At 45.3% G+C, this 15,742-nt stretch overlaps 4 protein-coding genes and 2 long non-coding RNA genes across 9 annotated transcripts; 1 reads left to right on the top strand and 5 right to left on the bottom strand.

Moving 5' to 3' along the window:
• Nucleotides 1–1,364: 1,364 nt before the first annotated feature.
• On the bottom strand, nt 1,365–2,845 carry LOC147972781 (uncharacterized). The gene is made up of 5 exons (XM_087524453.1): nt 2,811–2,845; nt 2,591–2,771; nt 2,248–2,494; nt 1,890–1,982; nt 1,365–1,788 (listed from the first exon to the last, which is right to left on the bottom strand). Exons 1-5 carry the CDS (start codon nt 2,843–2,845, stop codon nt 1,628–1,630), a joined length of 717 nt encoding a protein of 238 aa, XP_087380579.1. The 3' UTR covers nt 1,365–1,627.
• A 6-nt stretch (nt 2,846–2,851) lies between these two features.
• LOC147972780 (uncharacterized) lies at nt 2,852–4,006 on the bottom strand. Its single transcript, XR_015603506.1, has 3 exons — nt 3,927–4,006; nt 3,048–3,819; nt 2,852–2,959 (listed from the first exon to the last, which is right to left on the bottom strand). It is a non-coding gene; the product is annotated as an uncharacterized LOC147972780 (long non-coding RNA).
• Nucleotides 4,007–4,367: 361 nt separating this feature from the next.
• On the bottom strand, nt 4,368–5,147 carry LOC147972779 (uncharacterized). The gene is made up of 4 exons (XM_087523649.1): nt 5,038–5,147; nt 4,878–4,955; nt 4,687–4,792; nt 4,368–4,600 (listed from the first exon to the last, which is right to left on the bottom strand). The coding sequence occupies exons 1-4, from the start codon at nt 5,116–5,118 to the stop codon at nt 4,443–4,445; spliced, it is 423 nt and encodes a 140-aa protein (XP_087379775.1). The 5' UTR covers nt 5,119–5,147; the 3' UTR covers nt 4,368–4,442.
• Nucleotides 5,148–6,070: 923 nt separating this feature from the next.
• LOC125510486 (protein FAR1-RELATED SEQUENCE 5-like) lies at nt 6,071–9,008 on the bottom strand. Of its 3 annotated transcripts, XM_087521684.1 has the most exons (6): nt 8,795–9,008; nt 8,448–8,683; nt 7,992–8,333; nt 7,435–7,892; nt 7,149–7,337; nt 6,071–6,962 (listed from the first exon to the last, which is right to left on the bottom strand). In XM_087521684.1, the coding sequence occupies exons 3-6, from the start codon at nt 8,323–8,325 to the stop codon at nt 6,303–6,305; spliced, it is 1,641 nt and encodes a 546-aa protein (XP_087377810.1). In that variant the 5' UTR covers nt 8,326–8,333; nt 8,448–8,683; nt 8,795–9,008; the 3' UTR covers nt 6,071–6,302. The 3 variants fall into 3 exon arrangements, with proteins under 3 accessions (XP_087377810.1, XP_048531642.1, XP_048531644.1); XM_048675685.2 differs by having other exon boundaries at nt 7,050–7,337; nt 7,992–8,683; XM_048675687.2 differs by having other exon boundaries at nt 7,992–8,683.
• Nucleotides 9,009–9,243: 235 nt separating this feature from the next.
• LOC125507326 (uncharacterized) lies at nt 9,244–13,592 on the top strand. Of its 2 annotated transcripts, XM_087521685.1 has the most exons (3): nt 9,255–9,381; nt 11,728–12,078; nt 12,274–13,592. In XM_087521685.1, exons 2-3 carry the CDS (start codon nt 11,731–11,733, stop codon nt 12,904–12,906), a joined length of 981 nt encoding a protein of 326 aa, XP_087377811.1. In that variant the 5' UTR covers nt 9,255–9,381; nt 11,728–11,730; the 3' UTR covers nt 12,907–13,592. The 2 variants fall into 2 exon arrangements, 1 of the variants encoding a protein (XP_087377811.1); XR_015602671.1 differs by lacking the exons at nt 11,728–12,078; nt 12,274–13,592 and adding an exon at nt 9,919–11,718 and having other exon boundaries at nt 9,244–9,381.
• Nucleotides 13,593–13,706: 114 nt separating this feature from the next.
• LOC125510487 (uncharacterized) lies at nt 13,707–15,364 on the bottom strand. The gene is made up of 2 exons (XR_007284638.2): nt 15,078–15,364; nt 13,707–14,983 (listed from the first exon to the last, which is right to left on the bottom strand). It is a non-coding gene; the product is annotated as an uncharacterized LOC125510487 (long non-coding RNA).
• Nucleotides 15,365–15,742: the final 378 nt, after the last annotated feature.

Here is a 15,742-nt window from a genome sequence, read left to right as displayed (position 1 = left end):
GTCCGGCTCCTTGGAGTCATGAGTCTCGCGGAGTGCGGGGCTGGTGTTCGGCTCGATCGTCGTTGGGATCGCAGCCCCCGAGGCGGCGTCCAACCACCCATCCTCGATCAGCGCAGTTGGCTCTGAATTAAGGGTCGAAGCCGATGCGGGTGCGGCCTCCAGGGCACTGTTCGGCGGCAGAGCTAGATCATGCCCGTCGTGACAGTGCGGCGCGCTCGGCAGTGGCTCGACTCCGTCGAAGATCAAGTCCCCGCGGATGTCAGCCGTGTAGTTTAAACTTCCAAATCTGACCTGACGGCCAGGGGCGTAGTTTTTGATCTTCTCCAGATGGCCAAGCAAATTAGCCCGCAGTGCAAAGCCGCCGAAGACAGAGATCTGTCCAGGGAGACAAGTTTCACCCTGGACCGCATCACTATCGATGATAGTAGGAGCCATCAATCCTGACGGGGTCGACACAGAGAAACTCTCAATGAAAGCACCAATGTCGGTGTCAAAACCGGCGGATCTCGGGTAGGGTGTCCCGAACTGTGCGTCTAGGCTGGATGGTAACAGGAGGCAAGGGATACGAAGTTTTACCTAGGTTCGGGCCCTCTTGATGGAGGTAAAACACTACGTCCTGCTTTATTAATATTGATGATACGGGTAGTACAAGAGTAGATCTACCACGAGATCGGAGAGGCCAAACCCTAGAAGCTAGCCTATGGTATGATTGTTGTTCTGTATGTTGTCCTACAGACTAAAACCCTCCGGTTTATATAGACACCGGAGAGGGTTAGGGTTACACAAAGTCGGTTACAATGGTAGGAGATCCACATATCCGTATCGCCAAGCTTGCCTTCCACGCCAAGGAAAGTCCCTCCCGGATACGGGACGAAGTCTTCAATCTTGTATCTTCATAGTCCAGGAGTCCGGCAGAAGGTATAGTCCGGCCATCCGGACACCCCCTAATCCAGGACTCCCTCAATGACGGCGGCGACGAATCCCCCTCTCCGGAGCCCCGAACGGACTCCAGATTAGCCCTCCCGAGAGGTTTTAGGGCTTGGCGGCGGCTCCGTATCATAAAACGTGATGAAATCTTCTCTTCTATTTTTTTTCTCCCCGAAAGTAGATATATAGAGTTGGAGTTGGAGTCGGGAGGTCTCCAGGGGGCCCACGAGGTAGGGGGCGCGCCCTAGGGGGGGCACCCCCTACCCTCATGGACAGGGTGTGGGCCCCCTGGTCTTCATCTTTGGCGAGGATTTTTTATTATTTATTATAAGATATTCCGTGGAGTTTGAGGTCATTCCGAGAACTTTTGTTTTCTACACATAAAACAACATCATGGCAATTCTGCTGAAAACAGCGTCAGTCTGGATTACTTTCATTCAAATCATACAAGTTAAAGTCCAAAATAAGGACAAAAATGTTTGGAAAAGTAGATACGACGGAGACGTATCAGTGAACAAGTGAGCTCATGCAATTTGCAGATGCATTATTCAAAACATGAAAATGATGGCGTCACTTACAGTCTACAGCCATCCCCTTTCATTTGTGGTCCACGATCATAGTCTTCTCCATTGGTTCATCAACACCAGCCCAGCAACATCTGCAAAACAAAATAGCACAAACTCCATTTAGTGTACCAAAATCACACCGGCCAATCAAAATCGCACTTACAAGAAACAAACTCGGTTAAAAAATAGTAGTCAAGGTTATTACCTTTCCCATATGCACTTACATGCACTGCAGCTTGTGAGTTGATGTCAGTTTCTTGCACACGCGTTGATGCACCCGCCACCGCACTCGTCTCTAATAAACATATACAAAAAAACACACATATAAATTGTTTAGTACCAACGCTAAACTAATTTAGTCAATGGCTTTTTTCAATGTAATGACCTACAACGTACCTGGGTTGCCACGTGGCTCTTCATTAACTACAACTACTGACATCAAAGCCCTAGCAACTTCCCTTGAGGTTTCAGCCAGATCTTGCGTAATATCTAACAGAGAAACAAAAAAATGAGTCCACCACGCTAATTACCGTCATATCATTAATTAACGAGAAATCAATGCGCCCACGACCGCTGTTCTATTTCCCAAGCACGGCAGGGGCGCATGGCCCACCATGCATGCATGCATGCATGGCCCGTTTTCATGCAAGCGCACGTAAACAGGAAGTGGCTTAGCACCTCCAAGCGACAACAACTCATTACCATACCAGCATAAAATATATTTTTTCATCCTTGGATCTGTGACATAGATTACCTGTACTTGCCCTGGGCCGATGCGAGGTTTGGCTCACATTAGGAAATGCGGCAGCCATCGGAGCTTGCCTCTTCACTCGATCCATGAAATCGCCAAGCGTGTCCTCCGGGTCTTTGTGCCGTTTAGCATCTGCCTTGCTCTTGATTTCTACAAGCACTTTGACTTGTGTCTCCTCTACCATCTTCATGAATTCCTGCTCACGCTGCTTCAGTTGATGCTCCACTGCCTCCTTGAACGCATCAAGAATCTGGGACAGGAGATAGCAAGAAGACAACTAAATTAGTTAATGCAACAGGACAAACTTGCATCTAGTCTCACAAGCGAACAAATTTCAATAACTAACCTCTCGTGGTATCTCTGTCGCATGGTCCACACGAAATCCAGTAGGAGGAGCATGCACACTAGAACTTGGCGTGGCCCAGCCATGTTCTTGAGTTGCGCTCCCACAAACGGCATTGATTACCGGCGACCTGGGGACATCCACTGCCTGCAGGGAACAATCAAAGTGAATCTTAGCAACCACACTGTATTTATTGAGGCCTCATTTAAGGCGAGAAATGTACCTCAAATCCAGTGTCCACACCATGCCTTGCTGCATGCTTGCGTTGCGAATCTGCAGTTTCATCATCAGATCCGAGTACGAGGCCAAGCGAGGGAACGACAGGGTCTCTCGTCCCTCCATCCTGTGTTCAAGGTAATCACAGAAAATGATCTACATTTTATAGGCAAAACAGAGAGCAAATGTGTGAGAAAACACCCAATTTTTTTTGCAAATATTGAACCGGTAGCACTTTGCTAACCTGAGGGATGACAAGGCACCCTTGGAGACTCAGCTGAGATGGGTCATGCAGGAGATCCTCCCAAAGCTTGGCAGCACCCTCTCTCAACCCCTCCACAACATAATCACAGAAATCGTAATCGGAGATTTGGGTCGGCTCAGCTAGGACCGGAAGGATTTCATTCGCAATTTTGGCGTGCGCTCCCCTAGGCAGGAGAAATGTTGAAGCGGCTATGATTGTACATGCCACTATCATCTTCTCCTTTTCTGCTCCTACAATCGCTACCTTGCTTGCGTTTTGTATGATTTTCTTCACTTTGACGACAGGGATCCTACTTGCCCTAGACATGGTGGTGGCTAAGATGGCATGCAAGTTCTCTAGCAAGCCTTCCCTGTTCGCTAAGTAAGCCCCGCCCGGGATATCTATCTTCCTACCACACGGCGACAACCCTAAACATTTCGCCACCTCCCTATAATTGACAACAACATGATTCCCATCGCCCATATACATCTTCATATCTTTAGGATCTATCCTAGCTAACATGGACATGCTAAAGATACGGTTATTGTTGCCCATGTCCTTGATCTTGCACAGCTCCTCCATGCCTATCCCGGAAAACACACCTTTGATGTTTGGATTCCAGTCTCCGGCGATGGAATGCAGCATCCCCGAATTGTACGCCGTGTTGAGTGCGGGCACCTTCTTCACGGGCACCATAGTTGAGGAAGAAGCTCCATCTATCGCAGCTGCTGGCGAGGACAGCTTGGACCTCCGGCCCATCTGGAACAGTGATCTGCACAATGGCACACCAGAGAAGAAGAGGAGCAAGTGAGAACTCGAGGAAATGGAACATCCGAAGGAAGAAGAAAACCGAGAGGCCATGGAAGCACTAGCACATACCTTTTGCTTCTCTTGTTCTCCCCAAGCCCTAGATACAGTTGTGCTTGTTCTTTGTGCTGGGAGGCTCCGGTCCAGGGAGCTGTTTCTATACACATGCGCCGGTACTAGTGCCCCTGTGCTCACGTCCACACCCTGACCAAGTGGCTAGAAAGTGGGCCACGTATGCCGTCTGGAGGCACCACACTCTTGCTCTAGTGTGATTCAACTAAGCTCCCAGCCCCGCTTAAATTAACTAATCAAGCAAAAAAGGCAAATCTTATTAGAATACAGAACACGGAAATATTTGTTTTTTTGCATGAAGCAATTTTTTGCAACAAAAAATAATAATAATTAAAAAAGGGTCAATCAACGACATCTTTCTATCGAACGGCCAGGTAATTCACTCGAAACACGGAAAAATGCACGTGCCAAATACTTCCATTATTTAGAGAGACTCCGCTTACATATCAGCAAAAGCAGTACAAGCAGCTACAAGCATGTGCATGCATTAACCTAATACATGTTATTGTGGAATTTTCATATTCTAGCACGCTTGCATGGAGGGCTCTCTGCATCATCTTCTTCGCTCCCATCTTCACTAGCACCTGTCACCGACATTTGGTCCCCCTCCAACAGCTCGCATGCATCAACCGCACTTGCAGGTATAGCGCAAGGGTCAAAATCTGATGTCTCTTCTCCAACCACCAATCAGGGACGTCCACGGCATGATCAACCTGCAAACAAAAAAATGACCACCATAAATTAGATCACATGCAAGAACTTTCATAATGGCAGTTCAAAAACCGGGAAAAACTCATAGTAGCGACTGCCGGTGCACCTAAGGCAATCTCCGTGTCGATCACCGGTCCTTGTGCCATTACACTAGCCTACGCAACGATTATTCATGTTAACTTGTAGTCAGACAAGGTGCTCTGATGAAAAACAAATCAAAACTTGGTAAAGATCGGAGACCTCGTCAGCAAGGCTGTCAACAACAGACAACGGATCAGGGAAAACGAGACCATCCAAACCTACACCATCACTAAGCACCTGACCATGGAAGACAATTTTGTAAGTGCATTGCACAAGATCGGTTGCTTGCCATGGTTAGTTCCTAACTACAAATACTAACCTGCACACCGCCTAGTGTCAGTGTGGAGCTGGACGCTTCGGTCAGCACTGAAGCTGGGGAAACCGTGCTGTTGGGCGCCATCTTCGACTGGTTTTGATGGATTTTCACTACTCCGCGCCACCTGTATATATACAGAGCGAAATTTTTTGGTTTCCCTCCAGAGCAACCAAGTTCAAAATTCAAACAAGCAGGGGCACATGGGGGTGGAGTTCAAATTTGAATTTTGTGGATGAGGAACACACACGCGACGCCTAGCTACCAGGCTTTCTCCACCCCTCCGGCCATGGCTATCTGTGCGTATTAAAACCGGAACACATGGACGGCGCGTTGGACCTGTGCATACATCTTGTCAGCCAACTGCCATGCCATGCGCTCCGCAAAAGCAGCATCATCATGTCCAGTGTGAAGAAATCTTGGTAGCAGCGCTTCCATCACCTGTCACTTCATGCAGCCAACAGCACGCGTCGGTCGAGCATGGCTATGCATTGCCCATGACACAATTAGCCGAGGCACTTGCCAATCAACTATCAGGAAAATCCCCGCCAAGATGAACTTGTGCAGGGTTTTTTTGCTAATTTTTTTCTCGAAACTCGCATTTTAAACGTCGAATTGATCAATGAGCAATGATGTATCATCTTGATGGTTACCATCACACTGAACAAGCACACCAGCCGATGCCTCATTCGTCAAGATGCATGACATGCTTGTTCATGTAGTCAGCCACATGCACGACATGCCCAAACGAGAGACATGCGAGCAGGCATTGAATGCATGTGCCATGCGACAGGCACACCTGTGTCCGCAGACTAGGCATGCTCACCATGCGCCCATGCTATAATCAAACGTCCTAGGAAAAACTAGCCTCGTGCCTCTGTCATTTCGGCTTTGGTCATCGCTCGTCTCTTGGCTCTGTCACATCACTATTAACCACACGCACACACGGAGGCCAAGGTCCATCTCCCCAGTTTTTGCCAAGCATATGCCTTCGACCCAAAACAACGGTTCTGAAAGAGACTTGCGATTACCAACTCAATTAAGCACACCCAAATAAAAATGATATCCCAAAGATTGCAGTTTTCTCTACAAATCACAACATCAGCAACAGCAAGCTATCACACGCAAAGCTAAGATTTGCAGCCTACAGAAAAAAAATTCCATCACCGCCAACATTAAGTATGAAATGCGCGTGTTTAGATGACAAATTCGTATGCAGTCCTTGGTCCTGGCGAAGATGAAAATGAAGGCACAGCGTGCAGCAGTCTCGCTTACAGAAAATTAGGCTCGAACGGTCCAGATTTCTTGGTGCCACAAGCATTACTCCTGTGTCCAAGCACACCACAATTTAAACACTTTGGCAATTTCCTTGGCGCCTTGGGCACATCGCCTCTCTCTGGGCAAGTTGTGCATTTGTGGCCCTGACTCCTGCAGATCGTGCAGAACTGCAATCTCTTCAAATGTTCTTCATACAGAGCTTTGTCACGGCTTGTTGTAGGTCTACCCCTCGGCCGTTTTTTCTGTTGTCCTACAATCACTGAACAACTTGATTCACCATCACAGTGAGACCTTGTCGCACAGCCTTGCAACTCAAGTGTCTCTTGCTCGTTCTGAACAAGTAGCTGATTTTGTTGTTCCCTTTCTGCTAGTCCCATGCCATCCTTATCACTGCTTAACGGCACCAGAGCGGCTTGCACCTCCTTCATCATAGCCATGAAAACATCATAGCACTTAACATTACTATCACCAAGCAACACACATTCAAGCGCCTTCATGTACATTGTGTGATGCCTGAATGTGTCACTAGAAGGAGGGCCTCTGTCTCTTTGGTACCGTACCAAATATGCAGGGAGAACATCACGTGCATCTCTTGTCCATCGTTTCATTATATGTTTCTCGGGTATCTTCGATAGACGGAAGAACACCATAACCTACATTGAAACCAGTGAATTGTTTTCATTATGCAGCAAATGACTCATAACTACAGCCAGAGGAGAGCAAGCAAAAACAACCCTTGCCTGCAATGCATGGCAACACACCAAGCCAGAGTGTTCAAATGTGCCACATTCGCAACTAAAAAAACTCTCATCATCATTCACTTCGATCTTGAACTCTACCTTACTCCATTTTTCTCTTGCCGCCGCATCTATATGGGTTGATTTATAAATCTTTCTCGGCACAATCTCATCCAATACATGTGTGCCACATTTATATAGTTCTTCATCAAATTTCTCGAACATGGCTCGGGTGTACACCTTGCTAGCATGCCTCTCTATTGGCAGGTTTAGTCGAAGCGAGACACCACTCTACAAATAAACAGAACACACAAGAGCACACGAAGTCAGTATAAACAAGGTTAACACGAAACCATTCTAGGACAGTTTTTCTCAGCTGAAAACTTACTAGCAATGTACTCTTCTCTTGGAAGCTCTCTTCTGACTCCCTGTCAAACTGAAGCTTTTCGAATTGTTTCAAGAAAAGGTGCATAGGGCACCCCGATGGAACATAACCCTTCAGCAGATGGTTAGCACTTTCACTTCGTTGTGTGCTATTCATCTTTGCACAAAACACGCCTCTAAAATATGGCTTTGCCCACTTATGCTGCACCTCATATATTTGCGTCAGGAATGGATGCTTCCTCAAGTTGTACTTTTCCAACATGTCCTGCCAACCAGCTCCAAATTCTTCCTCTGTGATCATGTGATGTACAAGCTTGTGGAACTCCATCTTAAAATTACTGTTCTTGCTCCAGAGCACACCCATCGACTCATTCGCCTTTTTCAAAACGTGCCACTTACACCAACGGTGTACTGTGTTTGGTAGTTCTACCTCAATAGCCAGCTCCATAGCACGCGCCTGATCTGCATTACATTTTAATCACACATTACGCTCAAAACATCTATATTTTTTGTCAACAATATGCAACAAGTCAAGAGCAGCACAGTTCATTTGTTACTAACTAGTAAGAATCGTCTGCGGGTGTTTCCCGCCAACCATGCGGATGAACTCCCTGACTATCCACTTGAATGTGTCCTCTTTCTCATCCCTCATCATTGCGCCACCAAAAATTATGCTTTGAAAGTGATTGTTAACTCCAACAAAAAGACCGAAAGGCATATCATATAGATTGGTACGGTATGTTGTATCAAAAGTTATTGCATCTCCGAAGCACCTGTACTGATCAAAACCTCTGCTTGTTACCCACATCAGTGTTTTTATACGGCTCTCCTCATCCACTTGTACTGTGTAATTGAAATCAGGATCATTAGCCTTCATCTCAGACAGAATCTCCATCGTCTTCACTGCATCCATGTCAGACTACTCTCTGTTAGTTTCCTACATAGTGTCTTCAATGACCTCTTTGTAAATGGCACATTATCTACTGAACCGAAAAAACTACCAACGATGTTGAACACCTTTCCAAGCCCCACATTATTGTCTCTCAACTGTTTCACTAGATCCTTGGTGTATCTATCTATATGTCTATGAGACTTCCAGTGCACCTTCTACCCACACGTCAAAGACAGCGGGTGATTATGCGCATCTTTGTGTTCTGCAATATACCACCCTTTGTCATTTGACCGCAACAGCCTTATCATGGCGTTGCAGCCACACACCTGGACGAGCGGCTGTTCTCCCTGACTGGTTTGCCCTGCAAAGGGCAAAAAAAGCAGATCCAACTTGTCAAATGCCAGAAATCATACTCATTGCACCTTAACATAAGGCTCTAGCATAATAAATGTGCGGGTTCCAAATTACATACCGCACACGCACACATGATCTCTTGCATGCATCTCTTCCTGTCGACACTCAGTCTACTTTTCGCGGGCCTAACTCCAAAACCACATTCCCATGAATAAAGATTGTAGAACTCATAAGCCTCGTCAATAGAGTCAAAGCTTGTTCCAATACTTGGACAGAGAACAGGGCCATCCTTCTTATCCGCATAAGCACGGAGGGGCTGTTTGGATGACTACCAATAGTTGCCTTACCAAAATATTGGTCACGCCCGACCCTTTTGGCCTCCACCTGGATCACGACCAATTTTGGCTCGCCCCAGCGCGCCCGCGCCCATTTTCGCCAAATCGCGGGCGAAACGGCGGCGCGAAAATCGGCCGCCAAAAAATTGGCAGCGCGCGAACTGGGCGTCGAGTATAAAAGGTAGGCAGCGAAATTTCCTCGTCGGTTCCTTCACTTTCCTCTTTTCATCCCAGGCAAACACACAGGAGCGAGTGGAGGGCAAGATCTGCAGCTATCGCCAAGGCCGCCGGATTCCTGCGACAATACGAGCTTCTCCGGCCGCCGCCGGCGTTCCTCTGTCTCTCGTTCTCATCTCTCAATCCACCCACGGTCAGCAGCTCAACTCCCCTTCAATCCCACCCCGATCTCCTTTTCTCTTGGCATGATTTGCTTCAATCCGACCTTTTTAATTGGTGATATGCTGCACGTACGTATATACTTGCCAGATCTAAGTACTTGCCTGCCAAATCCATGCCCTTTGCCCCTGCTCCCAGTCTTAGATCTCCATATGCAGCATCCGTGAAGTTATAAGGCAGCCAAGACACTAGAAATTAGACATGAGAAGGATATTTGACACAGAGCTAGTTATGAGTCCATATGACCTCTGTTTTTAGAACATTGTTGTCCATAAATTTCTTAGGAGCCGGCTGGACATATATGCTTAATTGTTGATTGGGACTTATTATCTCTGTCTCTTATTTCTGATTCACAAATAGTCAAGCACATATCTGTATTTTTTGTTAATGATTTAGGTGGATCTTTTTATAAGTTACTCATCACTATTATTAGTTATAAGCAGCTCTGATTTTGTACAATGTAAATATGATTTAGATCATTCATATTAATGTACTTGTTATATTGACCCAGATGGACTTGGATCAGCAAAAATATTATTATCTCACCATGTTGTGGCGGAGAACTCTGTCTGTCATTGTTCTTCTCTTGGCTCTTTGGTATAGAAACAAAGATGGTAGAAAATTTAGAAGTGGAGGAAGAAAGTATGGTCCACTAGTTGAGAGAGACATCTACAGGACTAATGTCCTGGTTAGGCTAATTGACACATCCGATGCAATATGTATCAAGCAACTGCGGATGTCTCGAGCTGTGTTTTACAAGCTATGCATTAGGCTCAGGCAGAAAAAGTTGTTAATTGATACACTACATGTTTCAGTAGAGGAACAAGTAGCAATGTTCCTATACATGATCAGTCAGCATCACACAAATTCATCCATTGGATTTTGGTTCTGGCGATCTAGTGAAACAGTGAGCAGATATTTCAATATTGTTCTTCGTGCGATGGGGGAGTTAGCTCGTGATCTCATTTACATTAGATCAACGGACACACACACAAAAATCACTAGCAGCCCGGACAGATTCTACCCGTATTTTGAGGTAACCCTTAGACCGTAGATTTATTACCGATTATACAAGATCGACCTAACCCAAGCTTGACATGAACTCCCCTTTCTCATATTCATAGGGATGCATAGGGGCACTAGATGGCACTCATGTTAAGGCTTGTGTTCCTGCCCACATGGTCGACAAGTTTAGGGGCCGCAAGTCATACCCCTCCCAAAATGTGCTAGCAGTTGTTGACTTCGACCTTCGATTCACATATGTTCTAGCTGGTTGGGAGGGCTCTGCCCATGATTCTCTTGTGCTAAAAGATGCCCTCACACGTCCAGGGGGATTAAAAATACCCGAAGGTACATATACAACGTAACATACATGTTTGTCACTGTGTTGTTCCAACTTGACTTCAACTCATTGTTAATACAACATGGCTGTAGGGAAATATTTCTTGGCTGATGCTGGGTATGCTGCGAGGCCAGGGATATTGCCTCCTTATCGTGGTGTGCGCTACCACCTAAACGAATTTGCTGGAGACCGTGACCCAACTACCCCCAAAAGAATTGTTCAACCACCACCATTCATCACTTAGGACCACAGTTGAACGGGCATTTGGGACTCTTAAGAGTCGCTTCAAGATTCTTACTCAAAGGCCCTTCATACCTTTGAAATCTCAGATTAAAGTGGTAGTTGCTTGTTGTGCTTTGCACAATTGGATATTAGAAAATGGTCCAGATGATTATGTTGTGGATGAGGCGACATGGTATGCCAATCTCCCTAGGAGTACTGGGCGGGTTCGTGATCAAGAGGCTGACATACGTGAGTGGGCTGCCAAGCGAGATTTAATCGCTCAGCAAATGTGGACAGATAGAGAGAGTGCACGTGACAATGAGGCTGATGCTATCCCAGCTTAGTATCTTTGATGTATTTCCATGTGAGGGAACATTTGAAGGATGTACTGTACCTTTGATGTATTTTCATGTGAGGGAACATTTGAAGGATGTACTGTACCTTTGATGTATTTCCATGTGAGGGAACATTTGAAGGATGTACTGTACCTTTGATGTATTTCCATGCGAGGGAAAAATTGAACGATGTAGTGTTTCTATTCTAATGACTTTGTGTAAATTATCGTATCCTCGTAATATTGTTTGACTTATTTCAATTTAATCTGGTCTCTCTGTCCTATTAAATAAGTTTAGTTCTGTCCTGCTGTAAGTTGGATCTGTGATGTTTCATGTTCGTATGCTGACATTTTTTTGAGGGTTTTTGCTTCCAACTCACTTTCTTAATAACTAGTTGTTTGCAATGGTGACCTATCTGTAGGTCATGGGGAAGCATAAGCTCACTCTGAAGACCGAGGAGGACTCCAATCCTCGTGATAAGTACATAACCTGGACTGACGAGGCGACAAGGTTTATGCTTGAATGGTATATCGACCTTCGTAAGGACAAACCTGCAACTTTCAAGTTCAAGAAACAACACCACTTGCAATGTGCTGATGCTCTAAATGGCAAGTTTTCGCTTGGTGTCACTCAAACCCAAGTGGATCGACACTATCGTCAATGCAAGGAGAAGTGGGGCTGGGTGCGTCGTGCCATGGCCAATAGTGGAAATGGCCTTGACAGAACCACTTTCACATTCACACTTTCTGAGTCAGAAAAGCAAAGACTCAATGTAAGTTCTTAGTAGTTTTTTCTCTTATTTATATCATGGTCTGATTTTAAAATGAGTGGATAGCTGCTATTGTCTATATATATGTATGCTTCATATTCAGTGTCTCTTGTTGTGTTTTTTTATACCTGCAACTTCTCTCATGTTTTGTGTTCATAACATCATTATTTTACTCTTTTTACCTTACCTTGTGTGCAGAAAACTGCAGTCAATTATCTTACCAGACCCATTAGGTTCTTTCATCAATTGGAAGAGTTATTCTCGGATCAATCTCATGCTGATGGCTCACTCGCAGTTGACCAAACCACTGTCAATGTAGATGATGGTAGTGATGACAGCGAGGATGTGAGGGAACTTGAGGGAAATCTAATTCCAGCAGACAGTGATGAAGCTGACTCTGACACTATTGATCGTCGCAGTCCTAAAGTCGACTTGGATGGCAATCCATTAAACAAGAAGCGCAAGTGTGCATCATCATCACCTTCCAAGAAGCCAACCAAGGGCAAAGCAAACAAGAAGGGCAAGGTATCTAATGATGATATGGTAACCAGTATCAAGAAGCTAGCTGAATCCCTTGCATCCCCTATTGTGTCTGTGCAACCAATGCCACCTGCAGATCCTTATGCAAATCTTTGGAAGCGGATCAATGCCCTTACCATCCCAGCTAAGGATAAACTTGAGATTGTTGCCTATCTATCCAAGCCAGACCAAGATATTTTTCGTAGTTATCTTAACTATGCCGATGAAACAATTCTTCGAGAGTGGGTCATTAGCTACTTTGAGCCTCAGTTTCATGAAGGTGGCAATGATGGATCTGCGGCTGCTCACTGAATTGCCACATGGTTAGATAGAGTTTGTGGCAACCTTTTGTTTATATGGCTAGGAACGCTTTAACACGTAGTGGGAGCATGGATAACATCATCATGCATATTTTGTCTATATACAACAAACTTGGGTGCATCATGTACTGTTTGTATGGAGTGCATTTGGTGCATGGCTGGCTGTTTATGTCCTAGATGCTATGGTAAAGGATGTGAACCTTATTCCGTCTATCATGTATCAGACAATATATGAGCTACTTAATGTATGAGTTTAATTCTGAAGTTCTGAAAATGCAGAGTTTGTGTGCGTATGTGTGTTGGTTAATTCAAATTTTTATTTTTTTGTAGCATGTGATATGTGACTGCTTGTTTACACACAAGCGTTCTTTTATTTGGCTGGCATGCAATTTTCAAATTTTGAAACCAAACCAAACACATGCCAGTCAAATGTGCCAAATATTTGGCTTCAAACCAAATGACATCCAATGGTTTTGCCAAAAAATTGGCAAGTACTAATGGCTACAATCCAAACAGCCATGACTTGCCAATTTTTTGGTCATGCCCTGGAATTGGTGATGCCAATTATTTGGTAGGGCAAGATTGGGCTCAATCCAAACAGCCCCGGAGAGACAATTCAAGAGCTGATTTCCTATTTGGGTTCATCTCCCTTTCCTCCGGGGCTTTCCCGATCCTCACCCTGGATAATCATCTCAAAAAAAGAGACAAAAAAATGGATGAAAACCATTAGATCATCCACACACCGAAAGCAAGACGGGATTTTTCATGTTCACAGTTGCCACACACTCACCATACAGTTTAAAGACCATCGTTTTGCAATTACATAATTAACCGGATACGTAACAACCAATTACAACATCTTCCCTCCTTACATAAATTTGTGGCGACCTGCTCGCATGAAGGTGTTGTAAAAACAATCGGCCAGCCATTGACTATACTCAACACACATCACAAACAATCCAACACAGCTGCTGATCAGCGACATATCAAGAAATGTTTTTGCAGCAAAACTATATAAATCTAACCCACCCAATCGATCGATCGTAATCAATAACACTATCCTTGTATACCAGTAATAGCACCAGGCGACAAAAATTCCTCGTAAGTTCAATCATGGCACAGATCCCCCAATGCCCATACACCAATCTAAATTGCGCAGCCACAAAACTCTAGTTTCCAATCAGCAAACTAGAAATCCAACACACCAACCTTCTGCCATCATAATATACCTCATTATCACTAACGCTTTTCTTACATCCGTATTAAACTCCCTAATACAACTTTTCATCTCAAGAACACAATATAAGTCACTGCAAATGAAGATACCCAACAAGCTCCAGTCCTCCGCGGTCAAGCTTTGCTAATCCAACAAGCCATCCTAAATTCAATGATGGCACAGACTCTCCGATGCCCACACACCAATCTAAAATGCACACCCACAAAACTCCAATGTACTCTAAACAAACTAGAAATCCAAGACCATCACCCTAATGCCATCATAAAATACCTCATTATTCGTATTAAACTTCCTAATCTAACTTTTCATCTCAAGAACACAACATAAGTCACTGCAACTGAATATACCCAACAAGCTCCAGCCATCTGTGTTTCACTACCTAATGCTATCAACAAATCATCAATAAAATCCAACAAACCCCAACCAGTTGCAGTTTACTACCTAATGCTACGATCAGATCATCAATAAAATCGAACAAACTGCATCAAATTATGTAGTATACTACCTAATGCTAGCATCAGATCATCAAACCAAACCCAACAAAAACAACACACTTCTTAAACTCTTTTGTACCTAAGAACCATACTATAAATTAGATCTACCATGTGAGGGGCACCCAAACTAAAAATTGCAGCAGAGCAAAAACAGAGCAATTTTTCACTGACATGCGTGTCCAGCCATTGGTTGCTTCAGAACACACCTCGGCCCTCGCTGCATCCCCGACTAGCTGCGCATCACCTCCGGTGCCAAAGGTATGGTTGGGACGCTCATCGAATCCTGTGACTCGTCTAGATAGGCGCAGCTGTTCCATGCCGCGAGCGAAGCACACATCCTATATGAATCCAATCGGAGGCAACTAGTAAGAAATCTGAAGAACACGCGACAGAAAATTAAGAAACATGATGCAGGGACCGTGGTAATCATACCCATCGAGCTCGACGCCATTGGTGGACATCTTGCTGTGCTGTGAAAGACCCGTTCGGCAAACGGATGGAGACGGCAATCAAGTAGATATCACGACGGCAGCGTTGCCGCCGCCGTGCCCCAAACAGATGCAGATGGGGATGGAGCAAGTCTCGGCGGAGCAGCACAGTCGCCGCGGTCGAGCCATATGGATGGAGATGGGGATGGATGGGTGTCGGCGGTGCACCAGATATTTTCCCTGGAGCAGCAGACCGGTTGGCTGGTTCTGGTTTACTCCACGCAACTCTGGTCGTGCTGGAGAGATTCCCTATTTTTTCCTCGAGGATTCTGTGCTATTTCAAACAATGGTCATGGGCCTAATCGCTGTCCAAGCAGCCAGCGTGCGGGGGACAATTTCCGAGCAATGGGCCGCACAGAATACGCCTACCTTTTCCCTAGGCGTATCCCGGGTCGTATTCCTTTCGCTAGGCCTACCACCCACTGATCGAGTGCACATCCCAAGGCCCAAAAGAACGACGAGGATAGCGGCCTGCCTGGTGCGCGGCTGCTGAAAATTCGCACTCCAAGTACCACTCCATACTATGACTATACATAGGTGTGCTAGAAACATACAATGGGGATTCCAAACTCCCTGAGAACACCTTACTCCTCTGCTTCTCCATTAGTC

Source organism: Triticum urartu, chromosome 5A (genome assembly GCF_056163025.1).
Source record: "Triticum urartu cultivar PI428250 chromosome 5A, HENAU_Tu73, whole genome shotgun sequence".
NCBI lineage: Eukaryota > Viridiplantae > Streptophyta > Magnoliopsida > Poales > Poaceae > Triticum > Triticum urartu.
This window is presented reverse-complemented; position numbering and strand designations above follow the sequence as displayed.